The 25,640-nt window shown below is 48.1% G+C and overlaps 1 protein-coding gene across 1 annotated transcript in view; it reads left to right on the top strand.

The window, feature by feature from the left end:
- Nucleotides 1-25,640, top strand: part of Sdk1 (sidekick cell adhesion molecule 1) — a 983,759-nt gene that overhangs the window by 714,736 nt on the left and 243,383 nt on the right. Inside the window, 6 exon segments of the mRNA NM_001447264.1 lie at nucleotides 473-556; nucleotides 4,805-4,999; nucleotides 6,718-6,834; nucleotides 7,974-8,141; nucleotides 11,070-11,172; nucleotides 14,190-14,366. Coding sequence (NP_001434193.1) covers nucleotides 473-556; nucleotides 4,805-4,999; nucleotides 6,718-6,834; nucleotides 7,974-8,141; nucleotides 11,070-11,172; nucleotides 14,190-14,366 — 844 coding nt within the window.

The following is a 25,640-nucleotide window of genomic DNA, read 5'->3' as shown; positions in this document are numbered from 1 at the left end:
GCAGACACACATGTACATACACACACACACACACACACACACCCCACGGGTGACAGAGAGTGCACATGGTGGCCCTTGACATCCTTCTTGGGTTACTTACTTTCTCACTGCTGTGATTAAAACTGCAGACAAAAGCAACTGAAGGGAGAAAGGGTTTATGTCACTCACAGGTCCACCATGATGGGGAAGTCATGGTGGTGGGAACAGAAGGCAGGGTGTTCTGCGTTGCATCCACACTCTGGAGGCAGAGAATAAGCAGAAAGTGAGGTCTGGCTACAATGCCTCAAGGCCCATCCCCAGATTCTCACTTCCTCCAGCAGCTCCCTCTCTTAAAAGTTCCACAACCTTCCTCCACAGTGCCACCATCTGGGAACCAGGAGTGTACACATGCTCATGCACCTAGAGAGGGCATTTCACGTTCAGGCTACAACATACCTTTACTTAGGGGTTGTTTTCTTCTCCTTGTTTAAAGAGCCACCATATTTCACCGCTGAGCCAGAGAGTCGGATTTTAGGGGAAGTGGAAGAAACCGTGGACATCCCGTGTCGAGCCATGGGTGAGTATGGGCAGTCCCAATGGGGACCCGTGGTCAATGACCCTGACTATCCAGAGCAACATTTACGTCCTTCTAGGGGGACAGGGAACATGACATTTGGGAATATTAGACACTAGGGCTCAATAGCCAGCCTGGGACGTTGCTGAAGGAAGTCACCATTGTGAAGAACCTGCTTCCTTGTTTGTCTCTAACACAGCCTAGGGCTGGCAAGATGTAATACCTACTTACCCTCGAGAGGGGGAAGAAGGGAAGGACTCAGAAGACCCTGTGACTCCCCTCAGGGTCTGGGTTCCCCAGAGTATGTGAGCCTAAGACCATGGCTGTCCGTACACCATCTTCATCTTCAGATGATAAAGACTGGGGACCACATCCATCCATCCATCCTCAAGAAAAGGAGAGTTCTTTTACTATTCGTTAGGTAATTAATTAACGTTTAAAGGCAGGATCTCAGAGAGCCCAGGCTGGCCTCAAACGTGCTGTATAGCCAAGACTGACCTTGAGTACTTACTCGAGCTGCCCACATTCATGTCTGCGTGCTGGGATTAAAGGTAGAAACCGCCACACGTGGTGCATGCAGTACCGGGGACGGAACGTGCGTGCTAGGCAAGCATTCTGCCGACTAAGCTATATCCCAGGTATCGTTAATGATTTTGAACAGGAACTTTTCCTGCCTTTCTGCCCTTTTAGCTCTGGGACAGCTCTCGTGCTCCACAAGTCATCATGCCCTCCTCCCTGCGACTCACTGTACCCATTACCCTGCCCATGAACCTTACCATACGATTCACAGGGAGTTACATAACGCTGCCCCTCCCACCATGTGCACGCGCGCGCGCGCGCGCACACACACACACACACACACACACACACACACACACACACACACACACACACCACTGACTTTACAAGGCAATCCATTGCAAAGACCCGTACAGATGAAAAGGTTCTTTTCCTGTCTGTTTAGATCTGGCATCATAAAAAACAGTTTTCTTCCTCTCACTACAGGCTGGAAGGGAAGCTTTGCTTTTGTGAGAAACAATGACCCTCACTTGGTAATGAGAGTGCTGGACATACAGAGTAGCGAAAGTGAAGCAGTTTATTTTATGACCTCGCTAAGCCTGCCATCAGCCTATAGAAAAGGCAGAAGAAGAAAAAAAGTCCTAAATTCCCCCATCCAATTGGTTCAGGATAAAAAGCTTTTATCTAATGGATGTCCTGGGGCTGGTGACTCTCTCCTTTTCTGAGTGGTGGCCAACTGCTACCTTCGGATGAACTGAGAGCACCTGGACAAGCAGGTATCAGCAGCTAGCTAGGAGAGACAGGGGACCAGTGCCTCCTGCTTGTCTCTGGCCCTCTGCTGAGCCTTAAAAGCACCTCTTCCTGAAAAATGGGCCAGACTGGCATATTTCTCACACTACCAGTTTAGTGAGTGTTCTAATTCGCAGGAGAGATGTCGTCTCTCTATTCACAGTTGAAACCTTCCATTAGAGAAAGCACAGTTTAGAATTACACTTGGAGCCTCCAAGATGAAATAAGTTATATACAAGAAAATTGTCACCAAGTGTCTGGCATGTAGAAGCTGCTCGCCAAGTACTGGGACCATTCAGTAATGCAGCACAGGTCGAATACCCAGTCCATGGGCATGTGTCCCAGCACGCGCTCCTGCCATAACACTTAGGTACCCCCAAGAATCAATGCCTAGGACTAAGAGGCTCCCAACAGCTCTTGGTAAATGCGGTCGCCTCTGACCAGAAGTCCCCTCCAGTGATTTACATGACACCTACTCTTCACCAGAGGACTTGCAGATTCTGGTCCCCACTCCCGGTCACCTCATCATGGTCACTCTCTAAGCATGCTGAGTTTCTGTTCTCCTCAGCCACAGCTCTATTAATGCAGCCACAAAGCATGGAGAGGGATGGAGCAGGTGCTGAGAGGAGACACTTTATACTGTGGTGGCCTTGTCCTCTTCCTGCTAGGGCAGCGGCCTCTAAAGTGTGGCTCTGAGCGTGAGGCATTATGTGACGTTTGTATTTTAGAAACGAGTACATTCTCTACTACATGCGCTACTACTGCGGGGCTCCTGGTTCCCACTTGACATTAAATTACCCCTAACAGAAACACTCCCACCCTCCTATGTAGTAATTATTATCTTCAATAAATGACGATCTCAACCTTCTCCCTCTGACAGGAGAAGGCTCTCCTCTTCGCATAATTCCTGCAGGGTAAACTGTTAAGCACGGACTTGTAAATGTGTATTGACCGGGTCTTCCCCACATGGCTCTGCCGTCATGTGATTTACAGCTTTTGCTTAACTCTGGCAGTGGGACAAACCACATGGGAGCTGGGGAGGCGGAGGCATACCCTTGGAGAGCTACATCATGTAGTCACCATTACGAGGTTTTACATGAATCGCATATGCTTTTACCTCGAAATGGATTTTAAAAAGTTGTCCTGATTTAATGAGAGGTGACAGGAAACGTGATTAAGGGTAAGGACTGCCCGGGGAACACATCATCTGGAAATGCTCCCAACTTTAGCTCCATTCATTCAAATGGGCCTTCTACACCCACGTCCGGAGATTGAGTCAGGGGTCTGAGGAAGCCTTATTAGAATCATGGCAAAATGTGCTCTTTAAAACTTTAATCCGTTTTATAATGCCAGGCCTGGAGGCACGTGCCTGTAATCCCAGTACTTAGGAGGCAGAAGCAAGAAGGCCAACCTGGCTGTGTAGCAACATTTGTCTCAGAACCAACAAAAACATCTTTTTTTTTTTTTTAATGTAAGGAAACTGAGAACAAAGGCATATAAACTCTAGAACCAACTCTTTGTATCTCCCTGGGTTCCCGTGCCCACTGAAGTTTGTTAGTGTCGTGTGGGTCTGGGCTGGTTCTCTGTGGAGCCTCTTGCCACCTGGTTCTCCATTTCTGGGTGGGTATGGTCCTCTTGAACTTCAGGAAGGCCAGAGATATTCTGCAGGAAGCTGTCTTCCCCTCGCCCTGCACATGTTTGAGTGGAGGCTCTAAATGATCCCTACTCAAGACTGGGTTGCCCAGGCACTGAAATGCTGTGGTCCATCAACCCTGGGCTGTGTGAACTGACTACTGTCATGGCGGAGAAGGGCTCCAGGAGTCCACACCTACTTTCTATATACCACCTAGGTTATGTAAACCTGTCTCAATGCTCAACATGGAAGCCAGGACTTGTTTCTCACTGAGATACCACTCAAAAGGAAGGGGGAAACTAGGCAGGAACCTGGGTTCTGAGCCTGTCTGTTCCTCTAGTCCTTCTAGTCCAGTACCCTGTCATGCTGTCAGCTTACTCAGCTCTTGGGGGATGAGTACAGGGGCTTCCTGCACCCCTACTTCCTGCCAACATAAGGGTCTTAGGGACAAAGCAAGTTTTTCAGTGTCCACAAGCTTACACCTCACACGCTCTCACCTCCTTTAATCAGGGTGTCCCCAAGGCTTGTAAGTCACTCCCCCAGTCATACAGACTTTCCTTAAGGCCACCGACATCCATAAGCTCACTGCTGATGAGGCGGTGTTTGAAGTGGCCCCAGCTTTGTCACTGACTGTGGTAATGAGTACCTGCACTCTCCACACAGCCCTTGCTAAGAACCTGGCAGGAGTTTTACATGCAAACCTGCCCAATCTTCACAGCCTGGGAAGTCCTGTTACGAATTTTGCCCTTATGTTAGGGTCTTGCTTCATTGCTGTAACTAAGTATCTGTCAGCTCAGCATGGGAGTTCAGCCCATCATGGCAGGGGTGCAGAGTATCAGGAAGGTGATGGTGGTGGTCACATTGTATTCACAGTCAGGAGGTTGAGAGAGGGGAAGACTAGGACTCAGCCTGTTTCCTCCTTTGTGTTCAGTTAAGGGCCCCAGCCCGTGCAGCGGTGCCACCCACATTAACCCCATCTAGAAGTTCCCAATAACCCTGGACCAGCCTTCCAAGCAGGGATAGATTCGGAGACATCAATCCTATCCTAAATTCAAGGGCAGTCGCAGTTGAAATCTTTCTAAATGAGTGGAAACCTAGGGCCCTCAGATGAGAGTAGGGAGGGCCCCTGGCCCTTGCTCATTTCTTCTTCCTCTTCAGACCTCTCAGTGTGGGTTTCTTCATGTGAGATGAGGGGTGTGTCCCCAATAGATGGGACGTGGTATGGGAAGATTGCCTTGGAAGACATTCAGTCCCCCCCCCAGCCTACAGAGACCCCCTGGAATGCAATGTTTCTCTCTGTTCCTACCCAGGGGTTCCTCTTCCCACCCTCCAGTGGTACAAAGATGCTGTCCCCCTCAGCAAGCTCCAGAACCCTCGGTATAGAGTTCTCCCCAGCGGAGGCCTGCACATTCAGAAGTTGAGTCCAGAAGACTCTGGAATCTTCCAGTGCTTTGCCAATAACGAAGGAGGAGAGATTCAGACTCACACCTACCTGGATGTGACCAGTAAGTAACAGTATGGCCAGCCTTCCGGTCAGACAGAGCTGCCCCTTTGCCTAAACACAGGGTGGTAGCATCCTGTCAGCTCCTGGGGTGAACAGACCGGGCCCTGTGGTGGGTGCTGAGCTAAGGAGAGCCAAGCCTTAGGCACACCTGCGAGCCTTGCTCCTTAAGGCTGAGTTGTCAGAGAGAGAGAGAGAGAGAGAGAGAGAGAGAGAGAGAGAGAGAGAAGAAAGAAAGAAAAAGAAAATCCCTTTTGAAACAAGTAGAAAAATATTTCCATTTTCTCTCCCTCTGGACAGAATCAGAAATACTATTGAATATATAGTGTTCTACTAATCTTTTCCTTTTGATCTTTTTCTTCTCCATTAAAAAAAATTTCATTCCCTACTTTAGTTTTATTGAACAATTATAGTTCTTTTGTGGGCTTCTTTTATTATCCCATTAGCAGAAATACCGCGGCACCCTGTCTTTGGAAAACTAAAATAAAAGAACAGGTTCTCACTGTATCTGCGGGTTTTCTCTCTAATCTCCCGCAGCTGTAACATTGTTCTTCTGAAATGAAATGGAATTTAGCCGTTACAGAATTACACCTTTCAAGTTTACCCTTTTGGAGGCAAAGTGCTGATTCTGCAGATGTGAGCGCCACCGGGGTGGGGCCGTGTATGTGTGCATGTGTGCGTGTGTGTGCGCGCGTGTGTGCATGGCACTGGTGGCTCCCTGTCATGTGTGAAGTGGTGGCTGGGTTCCTAAAATGCATGCGTGTGTTTTGGTAAACCGGGAGGTCACTGTCCTTGACCCCCGTGCCAGGAGTTACACTTGTTCTCCACACCAGAGCACAGGAGACCGGTCTTGCTCTGCGCGGTAGAAATAATATTGGGCTTGATGCCAGACACTCAATTTGCATCCATTGGAATTATTTAAAGCCTACCTTCCAGGATGTGGCCAGGGTGTTCTGAGGCAGAGATGACCAGATAGTTTTGGGGTAGTTTGTGTGTGTGTGTGTGTGTGTGTGTGTGTGTGTGTGTGTGTGTGTGTGTGTGTGTTTTCTTTGAAGGGTCTGGTAATAGTATGGTAGACTTTAAGGGGCATGGTCTGTGTCACAGCTATGTAGCACAGAACGCATGCTGTGCAGGAGGATGTGGGAGTGTATGGTGGGTGTCTGGATCACCACCACCACCAACCACCTATCTTACCATGTAGAAAAGAGTAGGTGGCACTGCCATGTGCCTGGTCTGGAAAACACCGGTACTTTGGCTGCATTTTACCCCAGCATGCCCCTCTTACATTCCTTCCACGCAGGATTGTGTGGCCCTCACACCACCTGCCTGTCCCCCACGAATAAAAAGAAGCCACAGCATGGAACAGGAGTCCTTGAACATGTTTTTCAGCTTTCAGAGTGCTCCCGGGAAGTGTAGTCGCGTCATCCTGTAGTTGACACAGTCTGTCACCTAAAGGACAAAAACAGTTGGTTTCTGTAGATAAACATGCTTCCTGGACCCCCGGAACTTCCCATAGGGCTTCCACATCCCTTTAGACACTAAATAATGACAGGTGATTCCTGAGGGGTCAATAACGCAGAGTTGGAGCCTCGCCAGAATGGCTACTGGGTTTTGACATAGTGATCCTTCCCTCTGATTGGTCCTGAGTTCTGTGTGATTCCCAGGCAGGCTTCTCAGAGGCGGTGCCACAGCTCACTGTTACCCCCCTCCTCCCCACAACAGATATTGCTCCTGCTTTCACCCAGCGGCCAGTGGACACTACGGTTACTGACGGGATGACGGCTGTCCTGAGGTGTGAGGTGTCCGGGGCTCCCAAGCCCGCCATCACGTGGAAGAAAGGCAGGTGGCTCTGCAGCAGCATGGCTGCTATGGAAAACACTAGAATGTTGGCCACATTTTCCCCCTTCTCAATCACTGAGGGAAGACTGAGTCACGTTTATTGAATACCTCTGACAGGAACTAGATGCGAGGGTGCGGTGTGAGACAGGTGAACCCAGGCGTCTAGAAAACTTGGGGACTGGAGAAATGCTTCAGTCAGTAAAGTGTTTGAGCATAAGCATGAAGACGTGAGTTCAGTCCCCAGCACCCCTGTGTACCCAGCGTCACTCTGCAAAGCTGTGTACCTGTCATCCCGGAACAAGTGAGGCAGAGACAGGAGATCCTGGAGGCTTGTTGGCCAGACTGTCTAGCCCAGTCTATGAGCTCCAGTTCTCAGCCATAAACCTTATCTCAAAAAATAAAAAAATATATGAAAAGGACAGCCTCTACACATATGCACACATTTACATGTGAACCCGTGCGTGTGCATCTGCACAAGCATACACATACAACCCGTACACAAGTGGTTCTCACCTTGTGGGTCCACTTTTGAGTAATCAAGTGATCCTTTTACAGGGACTTAGAGCCAACACAAAACATCGATCTTTACATTATAATTTATAGCAGTAACAGAATTACTGTAATGAAGTAGCAACAAAAATAATTTCACGGTTGAGGGTTGCCACAACATGCCAAACCGTATTAAAGGGTCACAGCATTAGAAAGGTTGAGAACCACTGCCGTACCCACATACATTTTTTTTTAAATAAGCAAAGTCAGTGGGAGTTAAAAGGTAGTAATAACTATGTGAGTATGGCTGTCCTCTACCTAAGCTCTCAGCCAGGGCCATCTGCCCGCTGGGGCTCCTAAAGACATTGAGCCCTGGACGTGAGGTAAACAGGAGATGCAGACACCCAACGGCAAGGATTCCACACTCAGATGAGAACCTGTTTAACAGAATCTCACAGTGCCAGGCAGTGAGCACGTTCCTGGTGTTCATGATCCTCAGTGATGTTGGGAAAACCGCTTCAGGCATTTTGCACCCAGGATGCTCCCTTGGTGCGGGGTACTCTCCAACCAGCTGCCGCCCTCCCTCGCTGCCCTCCCTCGCCGCCCTGCCGGAGGCGGTGCCTCTAATGCACCTCTCTTCTGCTCTTCAGGGAACCACATTCTGGCTAGTGGCTCGGTCCGGATCCCCAGGTTCATGCTGCTGGAATCCGGGGGGCTGAGGATAGCCCCTGTCTTCATCCAGGATGCTGGCAACTACGCCTGCTATGCAACCAACACGGAGGCCTCTGTGAACGCGTCCGCCATGCTCACCGTGTGGAGTAAGGACCATTCTCTGAGAATCTACGGGGCACCCTGCTCCTATCTCCGTATCATGTGTCCCAGGGATATCAATCTCCTTAGATTTTTCTCCCTTCATCCAAAGAAAGTGATTGTTTTTACAACTAATTTATAGAAATCTGTTAAGTAATTAAATTTTCTCTTTCTGAAAGAATAATTAGGAGACATATGCAGAGATTCGCTGGGGCTGTTTCAAGAGCGGTAATGGATCGGCTTTTTCAAATCAGGAGACTTATTATACCCGGTTGGCTGAAATAGCTAAACTAATGTTTTGATTAATTTTATAAGAAAATTGAATTAATCATTGATATCCTAAAGAAAGTATTTAGAAGTCTAAGCAGATTGCTCCATCGATAAGATACTTGGTCTGCAATTAAGAGTTTGATCCCCGGCACCCACATAAAATCAGGCATACACCAGTAACCCCAGTGCTATAGAAAGAAATACAGGAGGAGGCTGGGGCTCACTGGACAGTCAGTCTCATCTTGTACATCTCTGGGTACAGCAAGAGACTCTGTCTCAGGAAATAAAATGGAGAATTATTAAGAAAGACACCAGACATAGACCTCTGGCCTCCACATGAACACATACATGTGCACGCATACACACACACACACACACACACACACACACACGAGCAAGTGTGCACACACAGCAGAAAGTACTTTTTCTATACCATCTGATGTGCAACTGCTTTACGCAGGGATGTTTCCTGTAGAAGCAAACAGTGGGAGCATCCTTTGTCCCTCCAGCCTTTGCCAGCCTCAGCTGTAGGTCCCTGGTTCTTGAAGTACAAAAAGAATTGCTTTCTGTCCAGTGATGATCCGGACACCAAATGTCCCCTGCCTCCAGTGTGTAAATGCTCTTTCCTTTCATTACTTCAGTTCCCTTTACTAACAGCTCACTTTTCAAATGGAAGATACGGTCAGTTCTAAAGATACACATGCACACACATGACCACGAATGTACACACACACACACACACACACACACACACACACACACACACCACTTCCACTCATATCTTGCACATTCTCGTATACCATCACTGTACATTTTGATAAATGACCCTTGTAATGGAATTTTTGAGATTATTTTCAATTATATGTATGCGTGTTGGGGTGGGGGTAGAGGCTATGTACATGAGCGTGGGTGTCTGCAGAAGCCAGAACAGGGCTTTCCATTCTCTGAAGCTGGACTTACGAGCAGCTCACCTAGGTGCTGGGAACTGAACTCAGTCCTCTACAAGAGTAATAGGCGTGCTTAACCACTGCGCCATTTTTCTAGTCCCAAATAACCCTTTAAAAATGTTTTATTAGGTGTTCTCGAAACAGCAAGAGACTCTTTTTTTTTTAAAGCTTATTTAAATCCCTATGATATCCGCAAAGTACTAACAGGCAGGTTTCATTATGTTTGGAGGTTGGAGTCAAGCGGGTCCCATGCACGGGGAAATGTTAGCTTCACACTCACAAGCTTGTGGAAAAGGGAAAAATGAGGTCTGACTCTCCATAGATCATGCTCCAGAAACTTCTGTTGATCTGTTGAAGACCACAGAACCGTGCTAAGGTTCTGTGCTAAGCTTAGGACTGTGCTAAGCGACACTCTGAGCTCAGTGCCCAGCAGACTTACCCACGTTGCTCAGTCTAGCTGTCTGTAATAGTCCCATGCCCTCTCATGGGCAAAGACTATAAGACTCGGGAACTTTTCCTGATACACAGCTAGCAGGTCATTATGTTGGGCCTCAAGTGAAGCCCTGGGACATAGAAGTTCTAGTTCTGTGTGTGGTGCTACAGTGGTGTCCCCTGACTTGTGTGTGGCTGACTGTGGGGAAGCTGGTGTCTGCAATAGCAGCCGTGGGTTCTGGGGGCCTTGGATGTGGGGCGGCCAATAGTCTCTCACCAGCAGTGTGGTCCTGGGTAACTCACAGTGGGCCTGGGTATCCACACTCACTCTCAAGCGTTGGATCAATGACAACTGTCACAGAGTTGTTCTTTTGATAAAATCAATCCACACACACAAAAGTGACTTCCAGAGTCACAGGGCGCTGTGTGGACACTAGAAATTTTAAGGCAATAATTATCTTAGTGAAGAATGTAGATATTATTTACCTGCTATTTACGTATGTGTTCGTTTATAGCACCAGGGATTAAGCCTAGGACTTCCACCACCGAGCCACATCCCCAGCCCTCTTTTTACCTTTCTTGTGAGAGAGGGATAAGTTTAAGCTGCTCTTAAACTTAGCCTGTAATCTACAGAGCACGAAGTCACTCCACAGCCCGAGCTGGCCTTGAACTTGTGATCCCCCTGACTCATCCTCCGTCTCTGCTCCTGCTTTAAGAGTCCAGACTTTAGGCTGGAGAGACAGCTCAGACAGTCCGATGCTTAACCTGCAAGCCTGAGGCCCTGAGATGGATTCTCAGAACCCACATAGCAGAGCTGGGAGCGCCGGCCATGCCTGTCCTCCTATGATGGGGACTGAGAGGCAGGCAGATACTGGGGGCTCACAGGCCAGCAGGCCTCCCCTACTTGGTGAGTTCCAGGCCAGTGAGACCCCGTCAGGAACACAAGGTAGACAGTTTCAGAGGAGCAACCGCAGAGATTGACATCCACAAAACACACACAGAGACACTCTGAAGGGTCCAGACTCTAAATGTTTCCACATGGTCTTTGTCTCTCTGTTCTGGGGAGTTCGGAGATCGGGGATGACTTAGGAGCGGGGAGATGCTACTGCCCCCAGCCAGGCTCGTTTTCCACTCCCTGAACATCGCTGATCGGTTCCATTTACACCCGTTTTTGCCAAGATGAGAGGGAATTTGGAGGCTTTGATGTCAGATGACCAGTTCATGATCCCCGAGGGCACAGGCTCGCACACCGCTGACTTCATCCGGCTGTGACTTGTGTTGTTTCAGATCGAACGTCCATCGTTCACCCTCCAGAGGACCGCGTAGTGATTAAGGGGACGACAGCCACCCTGTGCTGCGGAGCCACCCACGACCCTCGGACCTCTCTCCGGTGGCTCACACTGTTCTCGTTCTTTAGGACTGGTTAAGATTCCTTGGGTTAATGGTGGTGGTGGTGGGGGAGTCCAGATGAGAAGGGAGAGTTGGGGGGGGTCTTTGATTTTAGCAGCAGACCTCTCTGATGATGGCGTCTCCCAGTGGCGAGCTCCATCATTAATCACAGGAATCCGTCTTCCATTCCCAGACGTATGTATTATTTACAGTGGGCTATGCTCTACCGCGTGGCTTCAGCAGAGCTTCGTGTAATTTCTCTGCCAAGGTTAATGCACTGTCTGTAGAATGCACTTGTCGGGGGCTGATACTTAATGAGACAAAAATCCAGAGGGGTGGAATAGGATTTCCGTGGGGTTGATGCGGAAGCTCTGCAATGCCTAAGACGGGCTTTCTACCCTGCAAGGACAGTTTTTCTGTACAGCAGAGAGAAGGAAGGCGTGCAGGCATCCAAGACAGTAAAAGGGAAACATGGGCAGAGGAGGGAGCCAGGAGACTTGGCCATTCTCCGAATGCCAAGTGGGACATCATGTAGACCGGAAGCTGATGATGATAACTGTGGCACTTGGGCTGGGTATGTGGCTGTCATACAGTGCTCAACTAACGCACACGAAGCCCTGGGTTCCATCCCCAGCACTGCATACACGGGCCGCGTGCCTGCAATCCTAGCACACCAGAGGTGGAAACAGGAAGGTGAGAAACAGGAAGTTATCCTCAGACACATAATGATTCATGACGGGAATCACTGTCTCAAAGCAAAAATAAGAAGGTGGTAGGCATGGTGGCATAGACTTTCGTCCCAGCACTGGGGAGGCAGAGACAGGCAGACCTCTGAGTTCAAGGCCAGCCGAGTCTACATAGCAAGTTCCAGGACGAGGGCTACATGTCGAGACCCAGTCTGAAAACCCAAAACAGACAAAACAAAGTCCAAAACCAAGCCACTTCGGGTAAGCAAGAGCCTGGCAGCAGACAGGTGGCCCTCAGCACTGAGCCCTGCCTCAAGGAACAGGGGAGTTGTAGCCTTTCAGACTCAACCCTGAAAATAAATCAAGCGGGAGGGGAGTAGATGGAGAGACAGAGAGAGAGAGAGAGATCCCACAGCACCGTCACCCCCGACTTAGTTCTAAAAGGCTGCACTTAGTCACAGGGATAGAATCGGAGTTCACACTGAGCAGAGGGGATGGCTCAGCACACACTGAGGACTGCGTTCAGACACTTGACCCTCCTCCACCCCGTCAGCGCAAGTGTTTGGCAAACCATCCATTTCTCCCTCCCCTCCCCCTCCCAGTCCCTCCAGAGTTCTAGGGCTGGAACAAATAGGAAGCATAACATTAAAGGCTACTGAGGGAATCCTGGGAGACCTACCCAGAGACCTCGTTCACACCTAGAGAAAAATCCAGTCACTGTAAAGGCAGCAGGACATGGGGTTGTTTAAGAGCTCAGAGGCATCCGCTTGAATGGTACCTTTGCAGCACTTCATGTGATCAGTGGAAGAGGCCGCCTTCCTGTGAAGGATTTGGGCTGTCCCCACTGTAGAGGGACCCAGGATATTCAGGGCAATCTCTCCTTTCTCTTCAAGTGGACTCTCTCCTGTTGTCTCTTGTGTTGCTGGGTGACCTCCTGTGACTAATTCATGAAAATTTGTGTTGTGAATACGCAGGGCAGCAAGGGCTGGCACATTTTGAAAATGTGATCAAATTCTTCTAATAAAGAGAACCAGAACTTTCATCAATCCAGCCATCGCTAGTGCCTTGCCCAGGGACATTTAGTACTGGACAGGCTCTTAATTGAGTCTGTATTGGAAAAGAAAAATGTGCCAAAATGGCCATAAAGATTAAACGAGGAAGAAAGGTAGCATCAGAGATAGACTGCCGGTGCAGTGGGCCTTCAGTGGTGAGATGCCTTGAACTTTGCTCAGGAGGTGGAGGTGCCTCCCTGGGGGTCTTAAGCTTATTACCAAGACAGGAGAGCTAGGTGGGTTCAGTTCAGTAAGTGACAGGTCTGCCTCTGACCCACAGAGTCCCTATCTGCTCAGACAGATATTCATTGTCCTATTTGTTTATTCTCTCTCTCTCTCTCTCTCTCTCTCTCTCTCTCTCTCTCTCTCTCTCTCTCTCTGTGTGTGTGTGTGTGTGTGTGTGTGTGTGTGTGTGTATGTATGTATGTGTTCCCATGTGCATATACATGTGCAGGTGCATGTACACCTACTTGCACATGGATGGGGAGGTCAGAGGTGTATGCCTTTGAGGGCTCTTTACTTCACTTACAGAGACAAGATCTCTTGCTAAACCCCAATTCAGCTAATCTAGCAGCCAGCTTGCTCTGGGGATCCCTCTGGGATTACAGGTGGGCTGGCTACCATACCCACTCGGCTTTTAGGCAGGTGCTGGAGAGCTCAACTCCAGTCTTAATGCTTGTACAGAAAGTGCTTTATACCTTGAGCAGTTATCCTGGTCCTCCACCTTGTTTTGAAGCAGGGTCTTTCACTTAACCAGGAGCTCATTGGTTAGGCTAAACCTGGGGAACAGCAAGCCCCTGGGATCTATCTGATTTTGACCCTCTAGTGCTGAGTCCCCATCCCTAGACTTTTCATGTAGATTCTGGGAATTAAACTCAGGTCTTTTTGAATGACGGGCAAACACCAACTAAACTCTTCCTGCAGCCATCACTGTCCAGCTTTCATCAACAGAGCATCCATCAGCTTTCTATAGATTATCTGAGGCGTCTGCCTGGCACCACCTCACCATGTGTCTGTGTGAATGTATGCTGCCCGTGTGCTGTTGTCTACAGAGGCAGAAGAAGGTGTCAGATCATCACAGCTGAAGTTCTAGGTTGTGAGCCACCTGACTTGGGTGCTGGGACCCAAACTTGGATCGTCTGGAAGAGCAGGGCACACTGTTAACCACTGAGCCATCTCTTCAGGCCCAAACTCATTCTTTAAAAAAAAAAAGTTTAACTTGGTAATTTTTACTCTGTTCTCCAATTCAGTTTGTGATCAACCCTCTGCTTGGCCCACAGCTACGTTTGGAAAAAGGACAACGCGGTCATCACACCATCCAGCAGCTCCAGAATTGTGGTGGAGAAGGATGGGTCACTTGTCATTAGCCAGACGTGGTCAGGGGACATCGGGGACTACACCTGTGAAATTGTATCAGAGGGAGGGAACGACTCCCGAACGGCACGGCTAGAAGTGATGTGAGTACCGAGCCTCTCCTGTCTCCAGACTTCCACATGACCACACTTAACCCATGGCTGCACAAATGCTGTCCCAGCCATCAGCCCAAGGCCAGCACAGCCCACCATTTAGCTGTGTATGATGGCAAGATCTTTTCTTTGTGTGTGTGTGTGTGTGTGTGTGGTGTATGTGTGTGGTATGTTTGTGTGTGTGTCTATATGCGTTTGTATATGTGTGTATATGTGTGTGTTTGTGTGTGTATTGTGTATATGTATATGTGTGTTTGTATGTATATGTGTGTATATGTATGTATATGTGTGTGTATGTATGTGTGTTTGTGTGTGTTTATGTGTATATGTGGTGTGTGTGTGTGTGTGTGTGTGTGTGTGTGTGTGTGTTTGGAGAGGTCTATGTACATATGTTGGGCATAGGGCTGGGCAGCATGGAGGCCAGAGGTCAATTTCAGATATCATTTCTCAGGAGCTCTACACCTTGTTTGTTGTGACAGGGTCCTTATTCTTACCTGGAACCTTCTGATATGATTATTCTGACTGGCCAGGGAACCCTAGAAATCTGCCTGCCTCTATTTCTCCAATACTGCAATTACAAGCATATGCCACAATATGTAAAGTTATTGTTCTGGTTTTGGTGATCAAACTCATGCCTTCATGATTGCAAGACAAGCACTTTACCAACTGAGCTATGGCCTCAGTCCATCTTTCCTCTCTTGTTTCCTTCCTTCCTTCCTTCCTTCCTTCCTTCCTTCCTTCCTTTCTTCCTTATATCTCCACCCTGTCTTCACCTCTCCCCACACCCTTTGGCCCCATTCTTTATTTGGCTTCAAAATCAAAATGTTTCATTCTTACATAGGTGTGCTCACAGGTCACCGTCCCCATGAGTCCTTCATATCCCCGCACAGACAGCCTGTCATGAATGCTGTCTACCTCATGGCCTTTATGTGGGAATGAGTTCCGTGTGCCTGCCCATTAGAGTGGTGACAATATCAGGTCTCCCTATCCAAAAGTCCAGAGCCAAGCCACCAACTAGGCCTCCAAGTGAAGTCAGCTCCAGATGACACCTCCCATTAAGTCTTTCACAGTCCTTCAGAGAGCTGTCCCATTGCTTCTGATCTAGACCTCTCTGTAGGTCCTGGGCTCAAGCATGAGCCATTGATATACGGTGCCCCTCCAGATCCTAGGCTCCCTTTTTGCTCACAGAGCAGGAAGCCAAAAGCCCTACTGGCAATGTCCACTGTTTCAACATGTTATATATATATGCCCTCCCAGACCATCCCTGAGCACAGAAACAGAAAATACAACCTGCAAAGAAAGAACCAAAACCTCACAGTTGCTAAGACAGGATCTGGTGTCTGGTGCCCATCTGCCCACCCATTCCATCCACTGCAGGGCATGCTGGGCCATCAGAAGGAAACCATGAGAGACTTTTCTTACAGCTCTGCCCACCTTGATGCAGGACGGATTCTAAAACACAGAAGGCATCCCCTAAAAATAGCATCAGAACACTTTGCGTCCCACCGCGTCTCATTTGTCTTTGAATCCCCAGTGTCTGCCGAAAGGATTAAGAATGAAGAGAGTGCCTGCAGAGAGCCGAGCCAGGCCTTCTCTGTGTGTCCCATACACTCAAGAACGAGCAAATGCTAGCTCTCCAAATCAGAGGAATTTAAAAGGTCCATGACCATGCCGGAGAGGTGGCTCGGCAGTGAAAATCACGTGCAGTTCTTGCTAAGGACTCAAGTTCCTATCTTAGCCCCTACATTGGTGATCTCATGACTGCCTGTAACTCCAGCTCCAGGGGATCTGACACCCTCTTCTGACCTCTGCCAGCACCCACACACACTCACACATGCCTAAAAGATACAAACAATCAAAGTTTAATGGCAGGGCTGGGATGTGGTCCATGGGTAGAACACTTGTCATGCATGCATGCACGCACTGCATTTGGATGTGTAGCAACAATATTAAAAGTGGGTACAACGGATACCTATGATCCCAGCACTTGGGAGGGACAGACAAGTGGATCACAAGGGCTTGCTGGCCAGGTAGTTTATCAGCACTGTTTAGTACCGGTTAAGTAACAGTTGCTGTCTCAAATAACGAGGTAGAGAGTGATGGAGGGAGATACCTGTGTGAACCTCTAACTTTCACATATGAGCACGTGCATGTGTGCACACACACAGGGGTGGGGATGGGGGATTAGTGATGTGCAGCACCCAGTCCAGAAAGTCCTAATGTACATTCTGAAACTGAAACTGAAACAGTCCCGTTCTTCCTCCTATCTACCCCCTCCAGTGTGACTCCAATTCCCCTTAGACACTGATCATCCCTGGGGAGCAAAGTCACCCTTATTAGCCATGATGATCCTTGAGCCCAGTACAGACCTTAAGAGCAGCGTTCGGGCCTATGGGTCCCCTCCACCTCTCCTGTCAAGACTGAAGCCCTGAGACCCCTGAGCTCTCTCAGTCATGCCCTATCATCAGCTTCCTACCGCCTCCATGGTGCAGCTTGTGTCCCCTGCTGGTGTCACCCATGGGTTCCTCCTGCTCATGTATCCTTTAGCATTCAGTCCCCAAATGCTTTCCTGTCATTCAGTCATAGGTGCCTCCCAATTTGTCCTGGCCCATCCTCCTCATATCATCAGCCACATTGGAAGAGAGAGGGCTACCATCCAAACCCTTTCCTCTCAGAAGTCCCTCGGCGTAAATAAATGTTTGCCTTCTAGGTGCCTAGCTTACCCACAGGTGCCCAACCCCAGTGAGAACACATTGAGTGGTTGTTGGCTGAAAGCGTGTAGGAATCCATTGATGATTACATGCTTTAGGCCTCTACTCCTCTCTTACCTTCAGCGTGTGTTGTAGGAATAAACATACACCTATCAAAAGCCCAGCTCTGCTGCCCACCTCAGCTCAAGATTTCAAAGAAAAAAAAATCACTTTGACGATGTTGGAGAACACAGCCAGTGAATTCTCATAATTCTCCATGCTATTCACATTTTTTTTAAACTACCTTGGAGAACTCTTAGATCATCCAGTCTGGGTATCAAATAAATAAGTGTTAGCAGTTCATAAAGGCTCCGTCAGCACCAACCCAGTTGCATACTTCCAATACAGCACATTTTTTTTATTCTGCACCGTTTTTATGTTCTGCTGATTTACATATCTTCCCCACTATATACTTATTTGATTTCCTCTAAGTAAAATACATTTTTTAGCAAACATTGCCGTATGTATAAAATAATAGGCTTTTTGCGATGGTGAAACACCTCATTGCTAGAGATAGAAATATTTGCAGATCTGTGATTCAAACCAATTTGGGTGCCGCAGGCTGCGGAACTGATTCAGAAGGCTGTAGGCCCCAGGGAGTTGCTGGTGTAATAAACACAGTACTCTTCCAAGTCGGAATGAATGGGGAGAGTGGTATATTGCTGCATCTGGAGAGCTCTTGGGACTGGGGAGATGGTTCAATCAGTGAAATGCTTGCCAGGCAGGTATGAGGGCTTGCATAGCGATGTCCAATGCCTTTATGAAACACAGGGTGTGATAGCATGTGCCTGTAATCCTGGAGGTGGGAAGGCAGAGACCGGCCAATCCCTAGAGCTTCCTGGGCAGCCAGTCTCGCTGAATTGCTAAGGTTCAGGTTTGGCCTCTGTTCAGACTCTGTCTCAGAAAATGAGATGGGTAGAGTCAGTGAGAAGACTTGGTGGGTAAAGGAACCTGTCACACAAGTCTTGTGATCTGAGTTCAATCCCCATATCTGACAGAAAGATGGGAAGAAACAGGTCACTTTATATAAGCTGTTCTCTGGACTCCACGTGCACATGTGTGCTTGCACATAAACGCACACCACATACACTCACACGCACACACTCACACACACTCATACACACACTCACACACATATACAAACACACACAGACACACACACACAAACACACACATACACACACACATACAGAGACACACATACTCACACACACTTATTCACACATACACACTCACTCACACACACACACTTATTCACACATACTCACTCACACACACTCACACACAGACATATACAAACACACACAGAAAGACACATATACTCACATACACACTCACTCACACACACATACAAACACATACATACAAGCACACACACTCATACTCACACACACATACACACACACTCACACACACACATACAAACACACACACATAGACTCACACACTCTCATACACTCACTCACACACACATACAAACACACACAAACACACACATACACACACTCACACACACATACTCACACACACAAACACACACATACACACACATACACACACTCACACACACATACTCACACACACATAGAAACACACACACACTCACTCACTCACACACACATACACACACACCACAAAGCCACCCTGACACATACCACAAAGACAAGTCACACTGACATACATACAGAGATCTGGGGACACCACAGCACCAGCAGTGGCCAGAGTGATGATGATAGCCACAATTCCGAAATGGAGGGCATTGTGTGCTTCTCGGAGAAACTTCTAGTCCAGCACGGTCACATTTCCATGATTACTTAGATAGCAAATAAATGCATAAGGAAGAAAAAGTGAATATTGCCAAAGAGACTGAGAGGTACTTAGACCCAAACAGTGTCCTTCAAAAGCCTGAGAGAGCCTGAGTCCCCTTTTCTTCCACTTCAGTTAAAAGCCACTTCGTTAAATATAGGAATTAGGGCTGGGAGATGGCTCAGTTGGTAAAGTCTGCACCTGGCAAGCACAAGGACAGGAGTTTGATCCCTAAAACCCACATTAAAGAAAAAAAGAGGGAGGGTCCCTGGAGCCCACTGCTCAGCTAGTGTAGACTAATTGGTGAGCTCCTATCCTGAGAAAGACCCCATAATACAAGTAAAAGCATTGACAGCTCCTGAAGTATAATATTAATGTTGACCCCTGCCCTTCATACACAGGTATACACACCTGAACACACACACACACACACATATGCACACACACACATACACACGCACAAGTACACACATATACACGTGCGCACATGCACACACCCACATGCACACACACATACACACATGCACACACACACTCACATGCACACACACATGTACACACATGCACACACACATACACAAATGCACACACACACGTGCACACATACACATATTACACACACACATACATACTCACATGCACACGCACACGTGCACAACACACTCACACATCTATTTATCTGTTGAGCATTTACAGAGAACTGTTCAAAGACCCAGTGGGATGTGCCCACGCTCGTTTGCTCCGTGGTTGATCATTCTAGCAGGAAGCTTTGCCTCAGGTAGAAGTTGGCTGAGTGACGCTTCATGCCCATATCACTGGTAACAAGGCTGTTGATTACAGCAGAACCGTCACGAGTCAGGCTGACCATAGTTCCGCCCCACCTTACCGTGGGACTTGGAGCAGGTTACCTTGCTCCTCTACCTCCGTTGGCTCAGCTTACAGACGGGACATGACAGCACTGACTTCACAGGGTTGTCATGGAACAGAATCAGCCAGCGTTTCTTCAGTTCCAGACTGAGCCCAGTAGAAGAGAGACTCGCAAGAAAATAAAGCTCCTATGTTTTTTGTAACTCCACCACAGGAAGAGCAACACTGCCTCTTCTGTTATGGGTCTCTCTGCTTTGAAGCTGGATGCTTCCATCCCTGAGACTGTGTAGCCTCATGACCACCTGACATGACTCCTGACACTGAGCCCTCAGTGCCTACCTCAGCCAAGTATACAGTAGGTGCCAATAAATGCCTAAGTATGCCTCATACCACTTACTCAGTTAAAACAGGAGGGCGTGTTTGCATTATCTGAGAAAACAAGGTATGTAGGCTCTGACTTAATCCCCTCTATAAAATTCTAGATGGTTCTGTGGCATATCCTACGCATTAGCAGCAGAGATCTTCATCAGTAAACACTGTCACCTTGAAGGCTAGCGTTGTAGCTCAGTTCGTAGAGTGCTTGCCTGGAACACATGAGGCCCTAGGTTCAATCCCCAGCATGGGATAAGACCAGTCTTGGTGGTGCACACTTGTAACCCTAGCTTTAGGAAGGTTGAAACAGTAGGATTCAAAGTCCAGCCTTGGGTTCAGTTCCCAGCACAGAATAAAACTGGCTGTGGTGGTGTGTATCTACAATCTAAACTTTTGTGGAGCAAGAGGGAAGATTAGTTTACAGTGACTCAGCCCCATAGTGAGTTCAAGGCCAGCCTGGGATACATGAGCTTGTCTCAGAAGGTGTATATGAAGGAGTGATTTAGTGAATGGAAGGGCTGTGCCCCCACAAAAGCTGCCGGGGCATGGTGGTCTGTCTGTAGTTTTAGCTCCCTGAAAATGGAGGTAGGGAATGCCTGGAGCAAACAAGATAGCTAGACTAGCCAAATTAGTGCGCTCCAAGTTCAAAGAATGACTAATGTGGTGTGTGATCAAGGAAGACACCTCAGCCTCCACATTCACATGCATACATCTGCACACACGTGCAAGCATGCACATACACACATACACCAACCACATAGACACAAGTCAAAGTCCGAGGTCATCCTTGGCCACATAGCATGTTCAAAACCAGTGTGGGACACCTAAGACCCTGTCTCAAAAACAACAAAACAAACAAAAGCATTGTCGTTCTAAGCTTTGATCCTGTCTTTCCTTCTAGTGCTGCAATGGCAGGATCACAGTCCTGGGGTGACCCTGTGTCCCCCAAAGCATCTTGCCCTATTGAACGTGGCAAAAAAACAAAAAACAAAAAACAAAAAAACAAAAACCAGGTTCCTAAGGCGTTAAAGAGTGATTAATTGTTCAATCATTTAAAGACCCAATTAGCATCACCTGGCTTCTCCAGCAGTCTAATTCTTAGCGGCCTGAAAAACAGAGAAAACCTAATTTACTGAGCTGGCTGGAAGGCTCAGACCATGAGGCATCGGGAGAGGATTCTTTCAATAAAACTACTTCTGACAAAGACATAATAAGGAGTGAACAATCTGACGCCATCCCCCATGGTTATCAGGCTGCCCGTCTTCCTCCTCAGAGCAAAGTGGAAGAAGATGGGTTTGACCAAGTCATGATTTGCGCATCAAAGGGGCAAAGCTCTTCTGATGGAGAAAGACTGACCTGGTCCTCTTTCTCAGGAGCAATTCTCTCTTGATCACAATTTTACCAATTGTTCAAAACTGCTCCTCACTCACAAACACCACCCTCCCCATCTCTCCTGTCCTGTACAAGCTCCATTTACTGTGGCCGTTGTTAATGTCCAATAATTCTGTGGTGTAAGTGACTTGGTGCCAATTTCCCTGTTCCATTTCCATTGCAAGGTGACTCAGGACTGGTCCCCATTTCCATTGCTCCTTCTCTCTTTGGTTTGTCCCCACGGGGTATTTCCTGATCCAAAAGTAACTCAGGACAAATGACTTAAAGGTGGTGCTATTAGCATACCAAAGCACAGGCTGATCACCAGGGTCACTCAGTGCTAAGGCTCCACTCAGCTTTACCCACCCCACCCTACCCTAAACTTCCTTTCTGATAAGTTCTGTAAAACCCAGTATGGTGCAGTGGGAGGGGGTGCCTTAGTGGGCCTATGCTGAGGCTCCCTTTGTCCCGCCAGGTACCAGCCATAAAGTAGGTCTAGTATAAAATGAAAGTTTGGGGGGAGCCTGGGAAGAGGGGTTGAAAAGTAGAGGCAGAGAAAGAGAGGAGACAAGAAGGACTGAGAGAGAGAGAGGAGAGAGAGAAAGAAGGGAAGAGGCCAACAGGAAACACTTAGAGGGGGTAAGGGGAAGGAAAAAGAGGGGATAGAGGGAAAGAGAGAGAGAGGGGAGAGGGAGAGAGGCCAGAGAAGTGGGGGTCAGAGAGAGAGAAAAGGGTCAGAGCACAGGAGAGGCCAGTCACTTTATAGCATACCAGACACCCACCTGGCTGTTGTTCATCAAACTGTTGGGCAGAGCCTAGAAGGAAGGCTAACAAGCTCACACCTTCCCCCAGCTTCTGAGACCTATATGACTCTGCCATTTGGGTACTCTCTACACTCTCTTGTCCCTCTCTCCTGGTCTCCTCTTCCCACATGCTCTTCACTTTCTCCCTCAGTTCCCAACCCCACCTCTCACGGCTCAGTTCAGTCCACAACTGTCTCTCCCCACTCTGGATGCTTCCATATGCCTAGGGCTATATCTCTCTCCTATCTACAATAAAACCTTCCCCTCAACCGTACCTCAGAGCGGTCATGTCCTCACTTCATGCAGTCATAACCCTCTGAGAACCTCCCAAAATATCATTCATCCACCCTTCGCTTAAAGTTGGCAGTGACATGCTTGGGTATAGTCTACTCCTATTGGTTAAGATGTTCTGGATGGATTCAGAGTACATGAAAGCCTTAATTATCTGTTACTGGCCTGTTGCTCAAAGGTTTTCCCATGATAACCGTCTTGGGAACATAGGAGAATGCTTCTGCCTTGTGCTTGGATGTCTCAGTGGTTAGAGCACTTGCAGCATAAGCATGAGACCCTGAGTTTGGATCCTTAGCACCTATGTAAAAAGCCACCTCTAGTGGCATGTGCCTATAATCTCAGGACTGGGGAGGCAGAAACGGGAGCCCGTCTAACTGAATCAATGAGCTCCAGGTTCGGTGAAAGACCCTGTCTCAAGGCAGAGGTGACTGAGAAAATTATTGAATGTCTCCAGCTTCCTTCCATCCCACAGAAGCCAGAAATGGAGATGACACTCTAGCCTTTAATCCCATGGCTTATTCTTGGTTTGTGTAAAAATGAATATCACCAACTTGACAGGCTCTAGAATCACCAAGAAGCCGAAAGTGACCTTTGGCATCTACAGACACATGAACATGTGATGAGACACACACATACATGTAAGCATGTACGCATACATGCACACACACACTAAATACATTTAAAAAAAGTCCTGCCCCATGTGAGCTCCTGGGTCTTACTGTGTGTGCATAGGACAGCCCTGGGCAAAGGCTGTGGTCTGTGTGCACATCTTCATCTGCTGATGGAGATCATTCTGCGTCCACTCTGTGACCTGGAGCACTGGCCACTCCTGCTGATTTTCAAGTTTGTGTTTGTTGTGTCAGACCGGCTTCTATTATGGGACCGTCTTTGCAGTGAAATTCAGACACTAATTAATTGGAATTAGCACAGACCTTACAAGTCAAGGGCATAGACTCTAGAACAGCTCCAAGCTTCGGGCAGCAGCTGGGAGCTCCGGGCTTCCACACCACCTACCAAGCTAACCAGCTGGGGCTTCCCCTATGCCCTCAGCTGCAGAGTCTCTACACAGAGCTGTGACTCTGACTGCAGGTTTTCATAAAGGGGGGGAAATGCATGAGCAGACTGCTAATGAGCTGGAGAGTTGGGAAACATCTAAATCTGGGCGTGTATGGGGTGGCTATAGTGGGAGGCTGTGCACATGCTCTGGGTGGAGGCAGGCATGTATGCATATGACATACGGGGCAAGATCGGCCAGTTCCACATCTACGTATGTACGGCTTCCTCGTCTTACCTCATGACACCAGCCAAGGATGCTCAGCAAAGCCACATCCTCTAGACGTTTCCTGATTGGCTGACTGCTTGGTACATTACTGAATGGCTCCAGCTTCCTTCCGTCCCACAGAAGCCAGAAATGGAGTTGACACTCTAACCTCTAATCCCATGGCTTATTCTTGGTTTGTGTAAAAATGAATATCACCAACTTGACAGACTCTAGAATCACCAAGAAGACACACCTCTGGGCATTTTAGGGTTATTTTGGGGGGATTTGGGGTTAACTGAAGCAGGAGGACCCGCCTGGATATGGGCAGTGCCATTCCATGGGCTGGAGACTTGGGCTGAATAGACAGGGTAACAGAGCCTAGCATTTGTCTCTGTCTGCTTCTCCCCTGTGGATGCAATGTGAGCACCACTCCTGCGGCCATGCCTTCCCACGGTGTTGGACTGTACCTTCAGACTGTGAGCCAAAGTAGACCTTCCTCCTTAAGTCGCTTTTGCCAGGCATTTTGTCACAGCAATGAGTACAGTAACAAATGGTCACTTTCTACTAAGGACCACTCAACAACTTTGGTTTTGTTTCAGACCAGACCTAATCTATCTTGGAGGAAACAAAAAGAAATGGGACTTGAGAGTGGATATTTCCATCCTGCCCCACCCCTCAAATAGTGTTTATTGGGGTCTAATGGAGGCTTGGTTATCAGACAAGTCAAACAGAAGGAGCTGCTTCTTGTCTGATTTCTACTTGAGTCACAGTGAAGGAGGACACAAGACAATATTCCACACTTGTGTGCTCATACACAACACAGTTATACCTCTATGAGAAATGTTCGTTTGCTAGCGGGTACATGGATGAGAGAACTACGCTTAAGAAGCTGAGCACAAACAGCCTCATCAGTTCTGAAATAGGACGGGTACATTTCTTTCTGGGCCATGCTGGGGATGGAAAGGGGTCTAGCGGGAGCTATCACCCTCAGCCCACAGGGACATTTTTTAAATGAAAAGTATCAGCTTTGGGGCTGGGAAGAGGGCTCTGTCAGTAAAGTATTTGCTGTGCAAGCATGAGGACCTGAGTTTGGAGCCCCAGCACCCACATAAAAAGCTGAGTATGTCCAGATTTGAGGTGTGTGGGGCTGAAAGGAGTAGAAGGAGGGCAAACTGTAATCGGGATATATTGTAGGAGAGAAGTATCTTTTGTGTGGGGTTTGGGGTTGTTTTGTTTTTGTTTTTATGGTTTTGTTTTTGGTTTTATGAGACCAGGTTTTTCTGTGTAACCCTGGCTGTCATGGAACACAGTCTGTAGACCAATAGCCTTAAACGCAGAGATCTGCTTGCCTCTCCCTCCTGAGTGCTGGGATTAAAGGCATGCACAACCACTGCCCAGCAAAGAGTCTATTCCCAATGAAAAGGCAAATGTTTTTTAAGGAAAAAAAAACCACTTGGGCTTGAGAGACGGCTCAGCCATTAAAGGCAAAGCTCACAACCAAAAATATAAGGATAAACACTGGAGGTAGAATGCTTGCCTAGCAAGCCAAGGCCCTGGGTTTAGTCCTCAGTTCCAGAAAATAAAAAGAGAGTAAACACTGGAGTATGGCAGTGTACACTGGGGGATGGAGACTGGAGGATCCCTGGGCTTGCTGAGCAGCCCCTCCAGCCATATCTGTGAGCCCTGGGTTCAGGAGAGAGCCTGACTCAGAAAATTCTGCGGAGAGTGATTGAGCATGGCATGG

The sequence above is a fragment of the Rattus norvegicus genome, chromosome 12, assembly GCF_021556685.1.
Source record: "Rattus norvegicus strain SHRSP/BbbUtx chromosome 12, alternate assembly SHRSP_T2T, whole genome shotgun sequence".
In the NCBI taxonomy this organism is placed as follows: Eukaryota; Metazoa; Chordata; class Mammalia; order Rodentia; family Muridae; genus Rattus; species Rattus norvegicus.
This window is presented reverse-complemented; position numbering and strand designations above follow the sequence as displayed.